The 14,822-nt window shown below is 55.9% G+C and overlaps 1 protein-coding gene across 1 annotated transcript; it reads right to left on the reverse strand.

The window, feature by feature from the left end:
• Positions 1-555: 555 nt before the first annotated feature.
• Positions 556-8,478, reverse strand: Znrf4 (zinc and ring finger 4). Its single transcript, XM_087201285.1, has one exon. It carries the CDS (start codon positions 3,982-3,984, stop codon positions 2,905-2,907), a length of 1,080 nt encoding a protein of 359 aa, XP_087057411.1. The 5' UTR covers positions 3,985-8,478; the 3' UTR covers positions 556-2,904.
• Positions 8,479-14,822: the final 6,344 nt, after the last annotated feature.

Here is a 14,822-nt window from a genome sequence, read left to right on the forward strand (position 1 = left end):
CAGAGAGATTACGATGCACTTCTTTTCTGGCTTTCTGCAGGTGCTGCTTGATTTTGAAGCCCCCCTCCCCATCTGGCAGTGGAGCTCTGCACCTCAGCCCCTTGGGGATTCTGGGAGACAGCAGGAGGGGGCTGAAGGCACGCGCAGTCTCAGCTTGCTACTATTATTATTTCAAGTCCTGGGGATGGAAAAGGGGTGTTCTATTGCTGAGCAACAGCCTCAGCCCCTCTTTTTTTTCTTTTGAGACAGGGTGTCACTAAGTCACTAAGTTGCTCAGGTTGGATTCAAACTTGAGACCCTCCTGCCTCAGCCTCCCAGAATGCTGGGATGACATGGCTGTGCTACTGCGCCCGGCTCCCATTTTCATAATTGCTTCTGTGTGTGATACCAGCTGCCCCAGGCCCTGCCGGGTGAAATACTATCTCTAGAGGAGGCTCTTCTCAGAGTCCTGACTGCTTCCACATTCTGTGATCTGAAACCCATCTTGCCCTGGGGTCTCAGATAAGCTCTGTTCTGACTTAGTATTATTTACAGACCCAACTGTGGGGGATCCCGGGCTTCCTGGGGTCAGGGGAGGGCTCGGGGACTTTGCCAGGCTGGCAAGAAAGCAGACATAGGATTGAGTCCTTCCCACTCCCAGGATGCCTTGCAGCTTGCCAGGCTGATGACCTCCAAGGCAGCCGGGTTCACACTGGGGCCTCTGGGTGGGGGGTGCTCCCTGGAGGCGGGAATGCAGAGCAAAGACCAGGGTGAAGGATGCAGGACAGGTCGCTGCACAGCCAGTCTGGCATGGGCAGAGGCCCTGGGGCACTACAAGAGCTGAAGCCTGCTTCAAAGAGCTGAAAAATGTCCTACAGGCAGGCTGCCCTCATGCCCATCCTCCATGCGGGAGGGACCCAGCACGGTGGGGAGGGACAGGCTGGGGCCACCGAAAGGCACTGTGAGCACCGAGTCAGGTTCTCCTTCCTGTGCCCTTGGCCCTTCACGGCTCCCACTTCCCTAGGGTCAAAGCCCAAGTCCTCCCTGCAGCCCACAGGGTCCTACAGTGCCCCTCCCCGCCTGTCCTCTTCCCTCTCTGCCCCTTGCTCCCTCTGCTCCAGCCACAGGCCTCCTCAGTGCTCCTATACCTCATAGGGCTCCATCCTGCCCCAGGGCCTTTGCATGGCTGTGGCCTCCACCTGGGATGCTGTAAACTTTACTTCTTTTGCTTTTACATTTTTATGTTCAGTACATTAAGTTCCAGGGAGGCACCAACGACCTCCTCATCAGCCTCCACCACATAGTAGCTGTACACAGTAGGTACTCAGCAAGGAAAACATTAACTGGAGCAACCTGGGTGGGCAGAGCCTTGTATTTCTGAGTCCCGGATGGCAGATTTTGGCTCTGGACAGCAATAGAGATATTAGGAGAAGGACTCCCGACTTGGGTTGCTTCCCTCTGCCTTTAATTATTTTGTCGACAAGGCCCACAATTCACCAAGTCAAGGTGGCATTTGCGAGGGACGGTTCCCTTTAGCGTAGCTGACAGCTAATTTGTGGGAAGTTTAATTACAGGCGGCGTTAATTAACTGGCAGGGTGCTGGGCGAGGAAGGCGGCCATCTGTTCCAGAGAACGTCCTCCCCTTCTGGGCCTGGTAGGGAGGCTGTGAGGGATGGGAAGGAGGGGCAGGCCGTGGGGAGGAGGCAGGGACAGGGAGGAGGACTCACAATGGTCACAGCCTTTGAACCCGCTTCCGGACTCTGTCAGGGCACAGATCTTGGCAGCCAGCCTCCTGGTGGTGGCTGCTGGTGATGCAGTACCAACTCCTGGGAATTTGCCTCTTGCTGGTTGTATCACTAGGAGCAGAGGGCGTGGGATAAAGGAGGTGAAGAACATATTGTCCATCTTTCTTTTTTTTTTTTTTCATATTGTCCATCTTTCCTTCCACCCATCCTTCATAGCCATGCCATAGAAGTAGTAAACAGACTCTGGATGGAGATGGGCATTTTTGAATTCGTATCCCAGCTTTGTCCCTTCTGGGCTTCTGAGCCCCAGAGCAAGTTATCTCTCTGGGCTTCTGGTTTTCTTATCTAAAAAAATAAAGTTGATTAGAATAAGGCCTCCTTCCATTTATCCTTCTAGAATGTGGGGCCTAAGCACTCTTGGCCATGGCAGAGAGCGTGATCACAAGCCAGAAATGCTGTTATTTGCTGAAGGGTCTGTGTGTATCGAGGGGGATGTTTTCCATCAGACCCAGAATTCCCGAGCTTCCTGCACGCAGGGCCCTCGAATACGCTGTGCCCTTCCCAACAAACACAGTTCCACCTTGCCCAGCAGCCCCGTGCTATCTTCCCAGTCTTTTGTTGTTGTTGTTTTGCTTTTTGGTTTTGGTACCAGGGATTGAACTCAGGTCCTTGTGCTTGTGGGGCAGGCGGCAGAACCACTGAGCTAAATTCCCGGGCCTATATTGTTTTGTTTTTGAGTCAGAGTCTCCCTACACAATTCATGCTGGCCTTAAACTCACTATGTAGCCCAGGCTGGCCTCAAACTCACAGCGATCCTCCTGCCTCAGCCTCCTGGAGTGCTGGGATGACAGACGTGCACCACCACACCCTCTCTCTCTCTTTTTTTTTTGGTACTGGGGATTGAACTTGGGTCCTTGTGGTTGGGCAGCAGGTGGTGAAACCACTGAGCTAAATCCCCAGCCCCTCACACCCTCTCTTTTAAAAGGCAAAAGGAATACTGGGCCCAGTCCCTGGATGGACACGGACTGGGGACCCTGTCTCAGAGCCACCCAGAACCTGGCCCAGCCCTCTGTTTTCTCACCCCAGGGCATGCAGAGTCCCTCAGCCGGGTGGGGCGCACAGTGGCAGTGCAGGAGGGCGACAATGCACGCTGAATCCCACTTTATTCTAGGAACTTTCCTCAGTGCCCCTCTGTGCCCTGGGTCCCCTCCCGCCGGCAGGCATGGGCACCAGGAGGGTCCCCGGGTCCCGGAGGGGACATGAAGCTGTAGGAGCGACGCAGGGAGGTCCTGACCAGCAGCCTGGGCGCCGGGGGTCGTAGCCCCTCCTGGACGGCCCAGATCGGGGCGCGCGGGCCCTCGTCGGCCTGGCTCTCCGTGGCCGAGTCGGAGCCGTCCTCGGAGCTGGCCACCGGCCGCTTGCACAGGGGACAACCGCGGCGGGTGCCCTGGGCCAGCCAGGGGTCGAGGCAGGCGCAGTGGTAGGCGTGGGCGCAGGGCAGGATCTTGAGCTGATCCCCGTCCTCGTACTCGTCCAGGCAGATGGCGCACAGGTCGCTGCGGCGGGCGTAGACCCTCACCTCCGCCTTCTGCCGCGTCTGCGTCTTCACCGACGGCGCCCGGCCCCACCAGGCGCGCGCCCAGGGCCCCAGGCGCGGCAGGACCAGGAGGGCGACGGCCACCGAGGCCAGGCCACGGCCCAGCGTCCAGGCCGGGGCCAGCGCGGGGCGGCAGAGCGGGACTTGGCGCAGCGCGGCCTCGGGCAGCAGCAGCACGTGGGCAGCCGGGTCGCAGCGCAGCAGGACGCGCAGGTCTCGGGAGGCGGCCTCGCCCACGAACACGGCGGGGATGGCGATCTGGCGCCACAGGTCCTCGAAGCCCGGCGCCATGCGCACCAGCTCTTCGGAGCGCACGTTGTGCACGATGGCCGCCTCGAAGCCGGCGCGCTGCGCGTGCAGCACCTTCAGCTCGAAGGTGCAGTCGTAGCGCTGGATGAGCGCGATGGCGCCCAGCGAGCCTTTGCCCCTGGCCCGCGGGCCCTGGATGGGCTGGCACGCGTTGGCTGGCCTGGCCTCTGTCAGGTAGCCCCGCATGCCCTTGGGGGACAGGGGGACCCCGAACAGCGCCGGCAGGGCCGCGAAGTCCACCGAGCTGGCGTTGCCGTCCAGCACGGCCCGCACCACGGCCCACGACGGGGACAGCAGCAGGGATAGCGCCAGCCCGGCGGTGAGCGCCGCGCAGGCCAACCACGCCCGCCACATGGCCGCCCTGCCCTCTGCCGCCGGCGGCTAGGTCTCCCTGGGGGCCCCTGACTGGCGGCCTCTGGGTATTGTGGGGCCTCCCAGGGCACCTGTGGCCGTGGTGGGGACCGAGGTGGCTGGGTCAGGGGCTTAAGGGCGGTGACGCACAGATGCCAGCACCCGCATGGCGCCTCTGAAGCCTGGGCATGGGGCTGCAGCCGGCGGAATCAGTCCGGAAGCCCCCAGGGTTCCAGATGCCACTGTGATGTCACCAGCACCTCTGTCCCCAGGGCCCCTGTGGCGGAGACAGCATTCCTGAGTCCCTCACAGGGGAGCCTGGGTGACCTGAAGAACCCTTCTGACCCGGCGAGGTGGCACAGGCCCGTCATCCCAGCACTCAGGAGGCTGAGGAAGGAGGATCCTCATGAATTGGAGTCCACGCTGGGTTACATAGTGAAGCCCTGTCTCAAAAAACCAAAATAAAGACATAAACCTGGAAGACAGAGCGACCTGGCTCCTGGGCCCAAGGAGGCCCAGAGTTTCACAAAGGCTTTGGTGACACAGACTCTCAGTGACACTACTGTTATGCATCATCCACTCAAGTCCAGCAGCGACAGGAAAGGCCCATGTGACTGTCTTTTTTTGTTTGTTTGTTTGTTTGGTGTGGGGATCGAACTCAGGTCCTTGCGCTTGAGCAGCAGGCAGTGAAACCACTGAGCTAAATCCCTGGGCCCGCCATGTGGCTGTCATGTGAAGTCCCCAGGCCTTTTGGGGTCCTTCCCCACCATGCAGGAAGTATTTTGATTTTTCTTTTTTTGGTGCTGGGGATCGAACTCGGGACCTTGCACTTTTGAGGCAGGCGGTGGAACCACTGAGCTAAATCCCCAGCCCTTGATCTTTTTATTTTGGTTTTTTCCAGTTCTGGGTATTGAACCCAGGGCCTTCACACTGAGCTACATCAGCCCTTTTTATTTATTCTTTATTTTGAGATGAGGTCTCTTTAAGTCACTAAATTGCCCAGGCTGGACTTGAAGTTGAGATCCTCCTCCTCAGCCTCCCACAGTGCTGATGATACAACAATACTATACAATAAGACAGGTTGCCTTGCCTCCATGGGTTTTTTTTCCCACAGAATGTTTTGTTCCAGAAATGTAACAGTTTGTGCTGCTGGGCAGCTCCTGCCCAATGTATGAAAATGTTCTGTAACTGTTTGAACTTCCACCCTGTCAGGAATGTTCTGTTAACTGCAGCCCTTTCAGGAATGTTCTGTAACTCTGCCCCTCTGCTTCAGTGAGCATGCTCATCTATTCTGTAGATCCGTACGTAAGGAGGCTCTCATTTCTGGTGAGGCCCTCAGACTTCAGAGTACAAACTCCTCTGAGCCTGCCGGCATAATAAAGGTTTTTCTCCATCTCTTCAAGTGACAATCACATTCTTGAGCCTTCAAATTGCGATAGTGCAGACCAGAGCTGTAACACTGAGCTGTGGCTCGGAGCTGTGGTGGTTGGCTGTGACACTGAGCTATTCCACTTTGCCACAATACTGGGATTGCAGGTGTGGGCCACCATGCCTGATTTTAGGTCTAAACTATGCCTGTCTGTCTGTCTCTCTCTGCCTCTGTCTCAATATCTCCATCCGTACCCATCTTTCTGCCTACAAGTCCTCTGCCTTCTCCCTTGCCCACGTCACCCACATCATCCCCTCCACCCCTGTCCCTGTCTCTCTCTTTGCATGTTTCTGTCTCTGTCCCATGTCCCCACATCTTTTCCTCTCTTCCTAACTTCGTCTCTCCTTGGTGCTGTGCCTGTCTCTCCAGGTCTCTGTCATCCCTGTCCCTGGCCCTCAGCTGTCCCGTGGTTGATGGGTCTGTACATTATGAAAGCCAGAGACACTGTCCTCCTGAGGCCTGAGAGGACAGCTGGGCAGACCTGACTTCACCCCTCCCTTTCTGGGTGACCAGTCCTGTCCCAGCTTGGCATTCAGCCCCAGCTATAAACTGAGGTAGGCCTGGCACACACCCACAGATGTTTCCTGGACACCATTTCCCTGAGTTTCCTGCGTGGTCAGCTTTCCATCACTATCACAAAATACCAGAGGCCATCATTGTATAAAGAGAGAAGGTCTGGGGCTGGGGATTTAGCTCAGTGGTGCCATCGCCTGCCTCCCAAGCTCAAGATCTTCAGTTCAATCCCTGGTACAGAGAGAGAGAGAGAGAGAGAGAGAGAGAGAGAGAGAGAGGCCCTTGTGGATCCAGTTGTGAGGATTGGGCCCCAAGGCAGCAATCAAATGGATTAATCTATTGATCCCTTGATCTGTGAACAAGTTGGTCACTTCCTTCCTCTGTCTCTCTGCCTCCAGCCGCCATGATATGAGCAGCTCTTCCGGCCTGGAGTCGGCCCATCATGAACTGAACCCAGTGAAGCTGTGAGCCACAGAGACTCTCTGTGAGGCTGTATGTGTCAGGAATTTTGTCACAGTGATGGAACAGTGAAGAATACACCAATTTTGGCATTGCCAGTCTGTGGTCACTTTGCCCCTGTGGTGAGATAACAGGTCATGCAGGGGCAGGTAGTGGATCAGAGCAGGGAAGGACCTGGGGAGCTGCTGTCCCTTTAAGGACACACCTCCAAGGACTAGGGGCTTCCACAAGGCCCCGCCTCTTAAGGTTCCACTCCCTCCAAAAGCAGTATGCTGAGAACACATGGGCCTTGGGGGACACTTATCCAAACTGCAGCATCCCGTGAGCTTGGGGCTACGTGGCTAAACTGTCCTGATTATGTTCAATCTTGGACTCCTCCTGCCTCAGCCTCTCACCCTAACTCTAAGCCTACTTAGAAGGATTTTGTTTTTTGGAGACAGGGTCTCACTATGCGGTTCAGGCTGGACTTGAACTTATTATGGAGCACAGGCTGCATACAGTACAGCCACCTCTGTATGCATAGCTCCGCATCTGCCAATTCAACCAATGACAAATTGAAAATGTTTGGGAAAAATTGCGAATGGACTGAACACGCACATACCCTTTTCTCTTGCTGTTATCCTCTACACAGTGCAATAGGACAACTATGTGCAGGGCATTTACACTGCATTAATGATGCTGAAGTCATCTAGACATGATTTAAAGTCTACAGGAGAGCCAGACTTGGCAGTGAATGCCTGTCATCCCACAGTCAGGAGGCTGAGGCAGAAGGATCGCCTGGGCAACATAGTGACTTAGCAAGAGCCTGTCTCAAAATAATCAATAAAAAGGGTGAGGGATGGAGCTCAGTGTGAAGGTCCTGGGTTCTATCCCCAGTGCCGCAGATAAACAAACGTGAGTGCATATCCCCCGTTCAACAAAAAAATAAACATTTAGCATAAAGCCACCAGGACAAATTTTCTGACCATTTCTTTGGGAAATTCACCCCTCAGTTTGTCCTGCCTCTTGTATATGGATGTCTCAGCCTCACGTCCCCACTTAACATTCAGTTATTAAGATTGGTGCCAAATAATAGCAGGGCCACTGTATACAGTAGGCTTAAAATAAAGGCAACCGGCACAAGGGGGCAAGCACCTGACATCCTTTTGAGATGGTGGCTTTCAGGTTGAGCCTGTGACCACCACAACATGAGCTATCCCTGCCAGAGAGCCAGGTGGTGACATCTATCTTGTACAAAAAGTACAGCCTTGGGGACCTGTCCCCACCCATAAAGACACGACCCCTTCCTAACCTCCCCCGTTCTCTGCTGGGTTTAGATTTCCTCCACTGGGGTCTCTTGCTGAGCAACTTTTACATTTTTTTCTTTTTCTTTTGTTTGGTTGAAACAGGGTCACCCTATGTAGCCCAGGCTGGCCTTGTACTCACTGACTCCCTGTGATCCTCCTGCCTCAGCCTCCTGAGTGCTGGGATCACAGGAGTGCGCCTAGCTACCTACAATACTGACCCACTGGCCCGGGGCTTTTGTGGAAAGCACGTGGCTTTTGTCATCAATGGTCCAAAAGCAAATGGGGGTGGAAGGAGGGGTCTTGTTCGGGGCTCTGTATTCCGTTCCTAGATCCAGCTGTGGATTCCTGTGCCCTCAGGACACGCCCTGATGGCTGGAGCCCTACCATGGGGAGCCGGGTCCCGGAGAGCAAGGCTCGTGCAACAGCAGGCCCGAGACAAACGGGAGCCCATGTTCTCCAGGTCTCCATCCCGGGTGGACGCAATAGAGGCCAGCACCTCCACTCTGGTCCCAGCTCCTTCCTGGACAGTCCCCTCCGGCTTCTCGAGTGCCTGGAGGGCTGCCGTAGCCAACTCTCTGCTAAGCACCTACTGTACACCAGAGAGTTTCCTGTCCCGGCCTCCCTGGCCTGAGCCCTGATCTGCTCCCAGAGCTCTGCCCTGGCGCATGCGCGGGGATCAGTCCATGAGGGACTCCACGGGCCGAGCTGAAGCAGGGCCGGGCTAGAGCGCAGCTGCAGAGCGGAAGTGTAAGGAGGAACAGGCTGCTTGCTGAGTCTCAAGTAGCTCTCCCAAGCTATGCATTCACCTGGAATAAAAAAAGAAAAAAGTTTAGGCCAGGGATTTAGCTTAGTGGTTCTGCCGCCTGCCCCGCAAGTGCGAGGACCCGAGTTCGATGCCTGGTACAAAAAAAAATGGTTTTTATTAGGCGCAGTGGTGCACGACTGTCATCCCATCACTCTGGGAGGCTGAGGCAGGAGGATCACAAGTTCAAGTCCAGCCCGGGCAACTTAGTGACTTAGGAAGATCCTATCTCCAGATAAAAAGGGCTGCTGGTGGAGCTCAGTGCAAAGGCCCTGGCTTCAGTGCCCAGTATTGAAGGAAAAAGAAGGAGAAGGAAGAGGAGGAAGAAAAGAACCCAAAGACCACAACCTGACCATTCCGCCTTGACTATGTGTAATGAAATACCACGCTGCACCCCAGAAATATGTGCGATAACTGGGCATTGATTAAAAATCAAAAAGCAGGGCCCAGGATTTAGCTCAGTGGTTCTGCTGCCTGCCACGCAAGCGCAAGGACCCAAGTTCGATCCCTGGTACCAAAAATTTTTTTAAAAAAGCATTCTTGGGAAAACTAACGAAACTCAAATCAAGTGAGTGGCTCTGAAGCAGCAGGTGCCCCTCCAAGTGTCCCGGTTTGATCACCACACTGTGGTTACATAAGACAAGCACTTCGGGGGAAGCGGGGAGAAGAGTATTCAGAACCTTGGTGCTATTTTTGCGATTTTTCTGTAAGTTTAAAATTATTTCAAAACAACATTTAAAAAAAAAATCAGAAATCCTTAAGGCACTAAAAAAATCCTTAAGCTCTAAGGAAAAAATAAGTCTCAGAAAGAGGCAGTGGCTGATGAAGGGGATAGGGAGGGACATCCTCTCTGCCTGGGGGACATTTCAACAGATAGCTGAAGGATGAGGAGGATTCCGCAGAAAGAGACAGGGTGGGGCGAGACCAGAGTTCTCTGGGGCAAGAACAGCATGTGCAAAGGCCCTGGGGCCACTGGAGTGGCTGGATCTAAGGGTGAGGCAAGGTGTGGGGCGGGGAATAGAGAGAACACGGGCTCCTGATGGAGGGCCTTGGTGACCACGTGTGTTTTGTTGCCTGCATCATGTGGATCCTGGAGGACCCCAGGTGGCAGCTGGACCCTCATGGCAGAGGCTGCTGAGGACCTGGGTCCCTGGGCGTCATGGCCCCAGGCCCAGCTGGCAACCACTGGGCTGTGATGCCACCTGTCAGGCGGAAGCTGAGCCCCCGTCCCATCCCTGGTCCCTGGCTCAGAGCCGCTGCCTGCCCAAATGCTAACGATCTCGCCTCCGATGTGTGTGTGTGTTTAATTCGGGAATGAATTTAATTCTAATTCCACAGACTTCAGGGATGGGAAACAGCTGTCTAACGAGTTAACATTGGGCTTTAAATAGCTGGCATCTGTTTGCCGTCTGCACCAGCACCCGCCCGCTGAGGCCATTCCGCGGCTCTGAGGGATCCTCAGGATTTGGGCCCTGATGTGGCTCTGGAGACCACACAGGGATGGGGGTCCTGAGACCCCCACCAGCGGGCAACTTCACCAAGTGCAACTCTGACCCTGCGTGGTGCTCCCTGGGAGCCTGGCATCCAGTAGGCACTCAACAAATGCTTGCAGAAACCTGCACGAAGCCAGAAATACACTGGGGAGGCTGAGGCAGGAGGATCTCTGTGAGTCTGAGGCCACCCTGGGCTACATAGCGAGACTCTGTCTCAGAAACAAGAGAGAACTGTACAGCATCCCAGGCAGTGGGAACAGCAAAGGCCCTGCAGCAGGACCACGGAAGAGCAAGGGGCCTGGTGTAGCTGGAAGCAGGAGCAGGCGAGAATTCGAAAGCTCCTGTAGCTTGCATCGTGCAGGTTAAACTTTAAACCCAGGGCTGCAGGGAACCCTTGCAGGTTTGGGTGAAGAAGTAGGATCCAGTTTGCAGCTGCTGTATGGCTCCCATGTGGGTTTTGGTGCGGATTTATTGAGCACCTACTGGATATCGCACCCTCAGGGAGCGCTGTGCAGAGGCCACCGCCGAGCTGGCAAAGGGAGATGCGGAAGTGCCCTAAGTCCCATCCCAGTTTGTGGCAGTGCAGCCCAGTGGGCAATGGTCTGGCGTTGGGCGGTCTTGGGCCCAGGTCAGAACTGCCCTCACAGTCACGTGGGCGGCCTCGGTTTCCTCTTCTGTAGGTGACACGCGCACCAGCACTGAGTCAGTGGGAGATGGAACGAGGTGATCCAGGCCCAGCCCCTTGGACACACCATCATCATGGTTAAAATGCTCAGCCCTGCAGTGGCCCCAAAAGCCTGTGTGGAAGGCTCCATCCCAACCTGCTGCTGCTGGGAGGTGGTGGGACTTTTAAGAGGTGGGGCCTGGTGGAGGACAGAGGGCGTTGGGGAGGGGTCTTTTTATTGTTGGGCGTGGCCTTTGAGGGTTGGGGGCGTGGCTTGGAGGTCACAGCGTTCAAACCAGACTGATTCAGGGTGCCCCAAGCTGGAAGCCACCCAGGCATCAGGCTGGAGCAGGAGGGATCAGCAAGTGAAGTCCGTCCATACCACTGAGGTCCTTGAAAGATCACAGAGTCTGGGAATCATGAGGCGAAATAAAAGGAGCCAGGCTTTGAAGAGCTTACGCCGTGCCCTTGATGCCTAGAAAATGCAAAGCAGCTGGGCTACTCAGGAGGCTGAGGCAGGAGGATTGAAAGTTTGAAGCCAGCCCAAGTGATCCCCTGAATCAAAAAAGGGGAGGGGGGACAAGTAACCAGAAGAAAGAAAGAGCAAACTAATCTATGGTGACCAAAAGCAGATTAGCGGTTGCTTGGGAAAGGGAAATTGGGGGAAGGGGGCTGCAGGGGCCCTGGGGCCTGTGAGGGCGACCTTCCCTGTCCTGACCGTGCCTGGTCCCCAGCCCCACGCCGAGTCCCGCTCTGGGAACGCGGCAAGGCCAGGCTGTCTGCAGGCGATGTGTGTGCAGGGTGTGCCCAGGAGCCCGACTCGAGTGTGTGCCTGTGCGTGTGAACACACGTGCTGACGTGTGTCGCTTAGCATGGAGCCACCTCCCCAGAAACGCGTCCTCAGCGACATCACCTTGCAGAGGCCGAGAGCAGCCCCCACCGTGGGAAGCGGTGGCCCCTAGGGAGGGGCGGCACAGCACTCAGGACCCTGGCTGGCCATCAGTGACTCAGACCCCGTTAAACGGCTCATGGCTCTATAGAGAAACGCAATACTTTTTTGAGACAGGGTCTTTTCACTCTGTAGACCAGCCTGGCCTTGAACTGTGGTAATTCTCCTGCCTCAGCCTCCTGAATGCTGGGACTACAGGTGTGTGCCACCTCAATATTTAAAGTGTATGGACAATAAACTGCAAATATTTGAGGTGTACACATTGGCTCATATATGCCCGAATTCATCAAGCTTTACACTTGTATTTCTTTCTTATTTTGTTTTATGGCACTAGCAGCGGAAGCCATGGGCGCTCTACCACTGAGCTACCCTGAGCCCCTTTTATCTTTTATTTGGAGACAGGGTCTCACTGAGTTGCCCTGGCTGGGCTCAAACTTCCTGCCCTCCTGCCTGGTCTCCCAGAGTGCTGGAAAGACAGGTGCGTGTTACGGCACCCAGCAAACCCAGACACTTTAAATATTTGCTGTATACATCAACCAGTTACACCTCAGTGAAGCTATAAACACAGAATAAACCAACACCCTCCACAGTGAGTGACTAAGCCCAGCACCTGTGCACTGAGAGAACCCATAAGTGGCTGTCACAGTGACTGGGGACAGGCAGGAGAGATGGCAGGGACACACTGGCCCCGGGTCCCCTTCCCTGTGCACACCCCAGACCCCCCGGGAAAGGAGCCCAGGGCTCAGCAGTCTTGGCTTTACCCGGACCACAGAAGCAATTTCTTAAAGCTCTACTCTCCACCAACGAGGCCCAAGATTAATTACAGCCATAAACTCATGGGGCGCCACATAAATATTTCATAGACGCCAGCGTGTGCTTGCGCACGCACACACGCAGCCTACGGGCTGCTCCTTCCTGTTTCACTCTCTTGCTTCTCTTTAAAGGAAACTGCTGGAAGCTGGGCATAGTGGTACATGCCTATCATCCCAGCATTCAGGAGGCTGAGGCAGGAGGATCCCCTCAAGTTCCAAGGCAGCTTGGGTGACATAGTGAGTCCCTGTCTCAAAAAAATAAAATGAAATAAAGGAAGCTGCAGGGTGGGGAGTAAGGGAGGCCCCTGTCTTCTGCCCTTTCTGCACCTTCTCTTCTTCTCTTCTCTTCTCTTCCCCGGGAGCCTTGGCAGTTGCTCTCCAATGCTGCGATGTGGGAGAGGGTGTGAGGACAGACTGCACTCCTGGGGAGGCCTGGGCACCCCGCTCTCCTTCTAGAAAACAGCCAGCCACCCCTACTTGTTCTTCACTTGCCAGATGTTCCCGGGAGGAAAGCAGGGGTTTCAAGCCCAGATCTGGGATGGATCAGAGAGGCTGGATCTGACTCTGCCTCTGAAACTTTCTGGCTGTGTGACCTCAGGGGAATGCCTTTACCTCTCTGGGCCTTGGTTTCCCCATCCCAAAATGAGGGCAGCAATGTCGCAGGAGACTATGGGGCACAGTGTGGCCCAACGCGGATCTACAATCCTTGCAAAGGAGATGGAACCCAGGGCCTTCACTCAGGGCTCCATCTCCAGCCCTTCATATATATACACATATATTTGGTACTGGGGATCGAACTCAGGACCTTGTGCTTGCGAGGCAGGTGGCGGAACCACTGAGCTAAATTCCCGGGCCTCCACTTCTATTTTTTATTTTGAGTCAGGCTCTTGCTAAGTTGCTAAATGGCCCAGGCTGGGCTTGAACTTGTGATCCTCCCGCCTCAGCCTCCCAAGGCCCAGAACCCTTATTTCTTACTCTTTCATCTTTGCACTTTACATACAGAGGCTCAAAGCTGCACAGAGGTTTGTTAGGGCCCCTGGAAGGACGTAGCCAAGGGAACCCGGAGACATTTCTGTGATCATGAGGCCGTTCTGTGTGCCAATGAGGCCCAGAGATGCAGCAGGGAGCACACTCCGTCTCCGAGGGGCTCAGACCCCCAGTCACGTCCCTGCCCGTCCTGGCCGCCACGGGAGCTGCCTCCTGCAGTTGGGCAGACATGACAGCCTTTTGGCAGTGGCGGTGGCACTGTGAGACTGTCACCTCCCGGGCCAGAGGTGATGGATGGTGAGAGGGAGCCATAGGCGGCGCCCAGCTGGCCACGTCTGCCTGCAGCTTCGGAGGACAGCTGGAGACGCCCAGTGACCCAGAGGACAAAGAGACCCTGACTCCAAGAAGCGTCCCAGGGCCTAGGCCAGGATGCGGTGCAGGAGCAGGAGGAGCCGGTGTGGCTGGAGCAGAGGGAGCGAGGGGCAGAGAGGGAGGCGGGGAGGTGGGGAGAGGACTGGCCGGCATGCAGGGCCCTGTGGGAGGCAGGGAGGACTTGGGCTTTGGCCCAGGGAGCTGGGAGCTGTGGGGGCCCTAGGGCAGAGGGGGAGGATCTGACGCGGTGCTCTCAGCGCCCTCTGGCGGCTACGGCGGGGAGGACAGGCTGGGGCGATCGCAAGGTGGAGGCGGGCAGGGATGGCCCAGGTGGGCTGGGAAGGCTTCTCTGAGAGCCAGCTCTGAGTTGCAAGTGAGTGAGGAGCAGCCTGAGGTCTCGGGTAGGAAGGGGCCCCCAGGAGGAGGCACAGACAGTGCAAGGGCCCTGGAGCAGGAGGAGGCAGATTCTAAACCACTCTGGATGCCCTGGGCCACAGTGAAGACTTCGTGTGTTGCTCTGAGGCACTGGGGAGCCATGGGCGGTTGTAGAGCAGGGGAGGGGTGCAGTGGGATGCGTGAAGCAATGCGACCTCCCCCAGAGACACCTTCATCCTAATCTTGGAACAAATTTGCTTCCAGGACACAGTGAGTCAAACAGGGTCCCCTCCCCCACACTCACATCCCCCCAGGGGTCACAGGCAGGCGCCACCATGGTCTGCTCTGGCTTTATGTTTGATGGTTAAGGGGACAGCAGAGGGCCTGCCCTGGCAGTGGGTCCCGAGGCTTCCTGGTTCTCTGAAAATCAGTGGAGAACTCCCTTCCCCGGCCGCCAACCTGCTGCCTACCCTGAGCAGGAGGGAGAAAGATTCTCCGGCTCAAAACCCACCTGCAGCTCCCTGGTTCCTTTGAATAAATCCCAGGTCCTTCCTGCACCCCACAGGGCCCTGCACAGCCACTGTCTCCTCCCCTCCAGCCACCCAGGCTCCTCACTGCTCCTTCAAGGCTGGGCTCCATGCTGCCCCAGGGCCTTTGCATGGCTGTGCCCTTCCCCTGCTGCTCACTCCCTGTCTCAGCA

The sequence above is a fragment of the Heterocephalus glaber genome, unplaced genomic scaffold (genome assembly GCF_053883595.1).
Source record: "Heterocephalus glaber isolate CG9 unplaced genomic scaffold, H.glaber_assembly_v1.0 deba00001760, whole genome shotgun sequence".
Lineage (NCBI taxonomy): Eukaryota > Metazoa > Chordata > Mammalia > Rodentia > Bathyergidae > Heterocephalus > Heterocephalus glaber.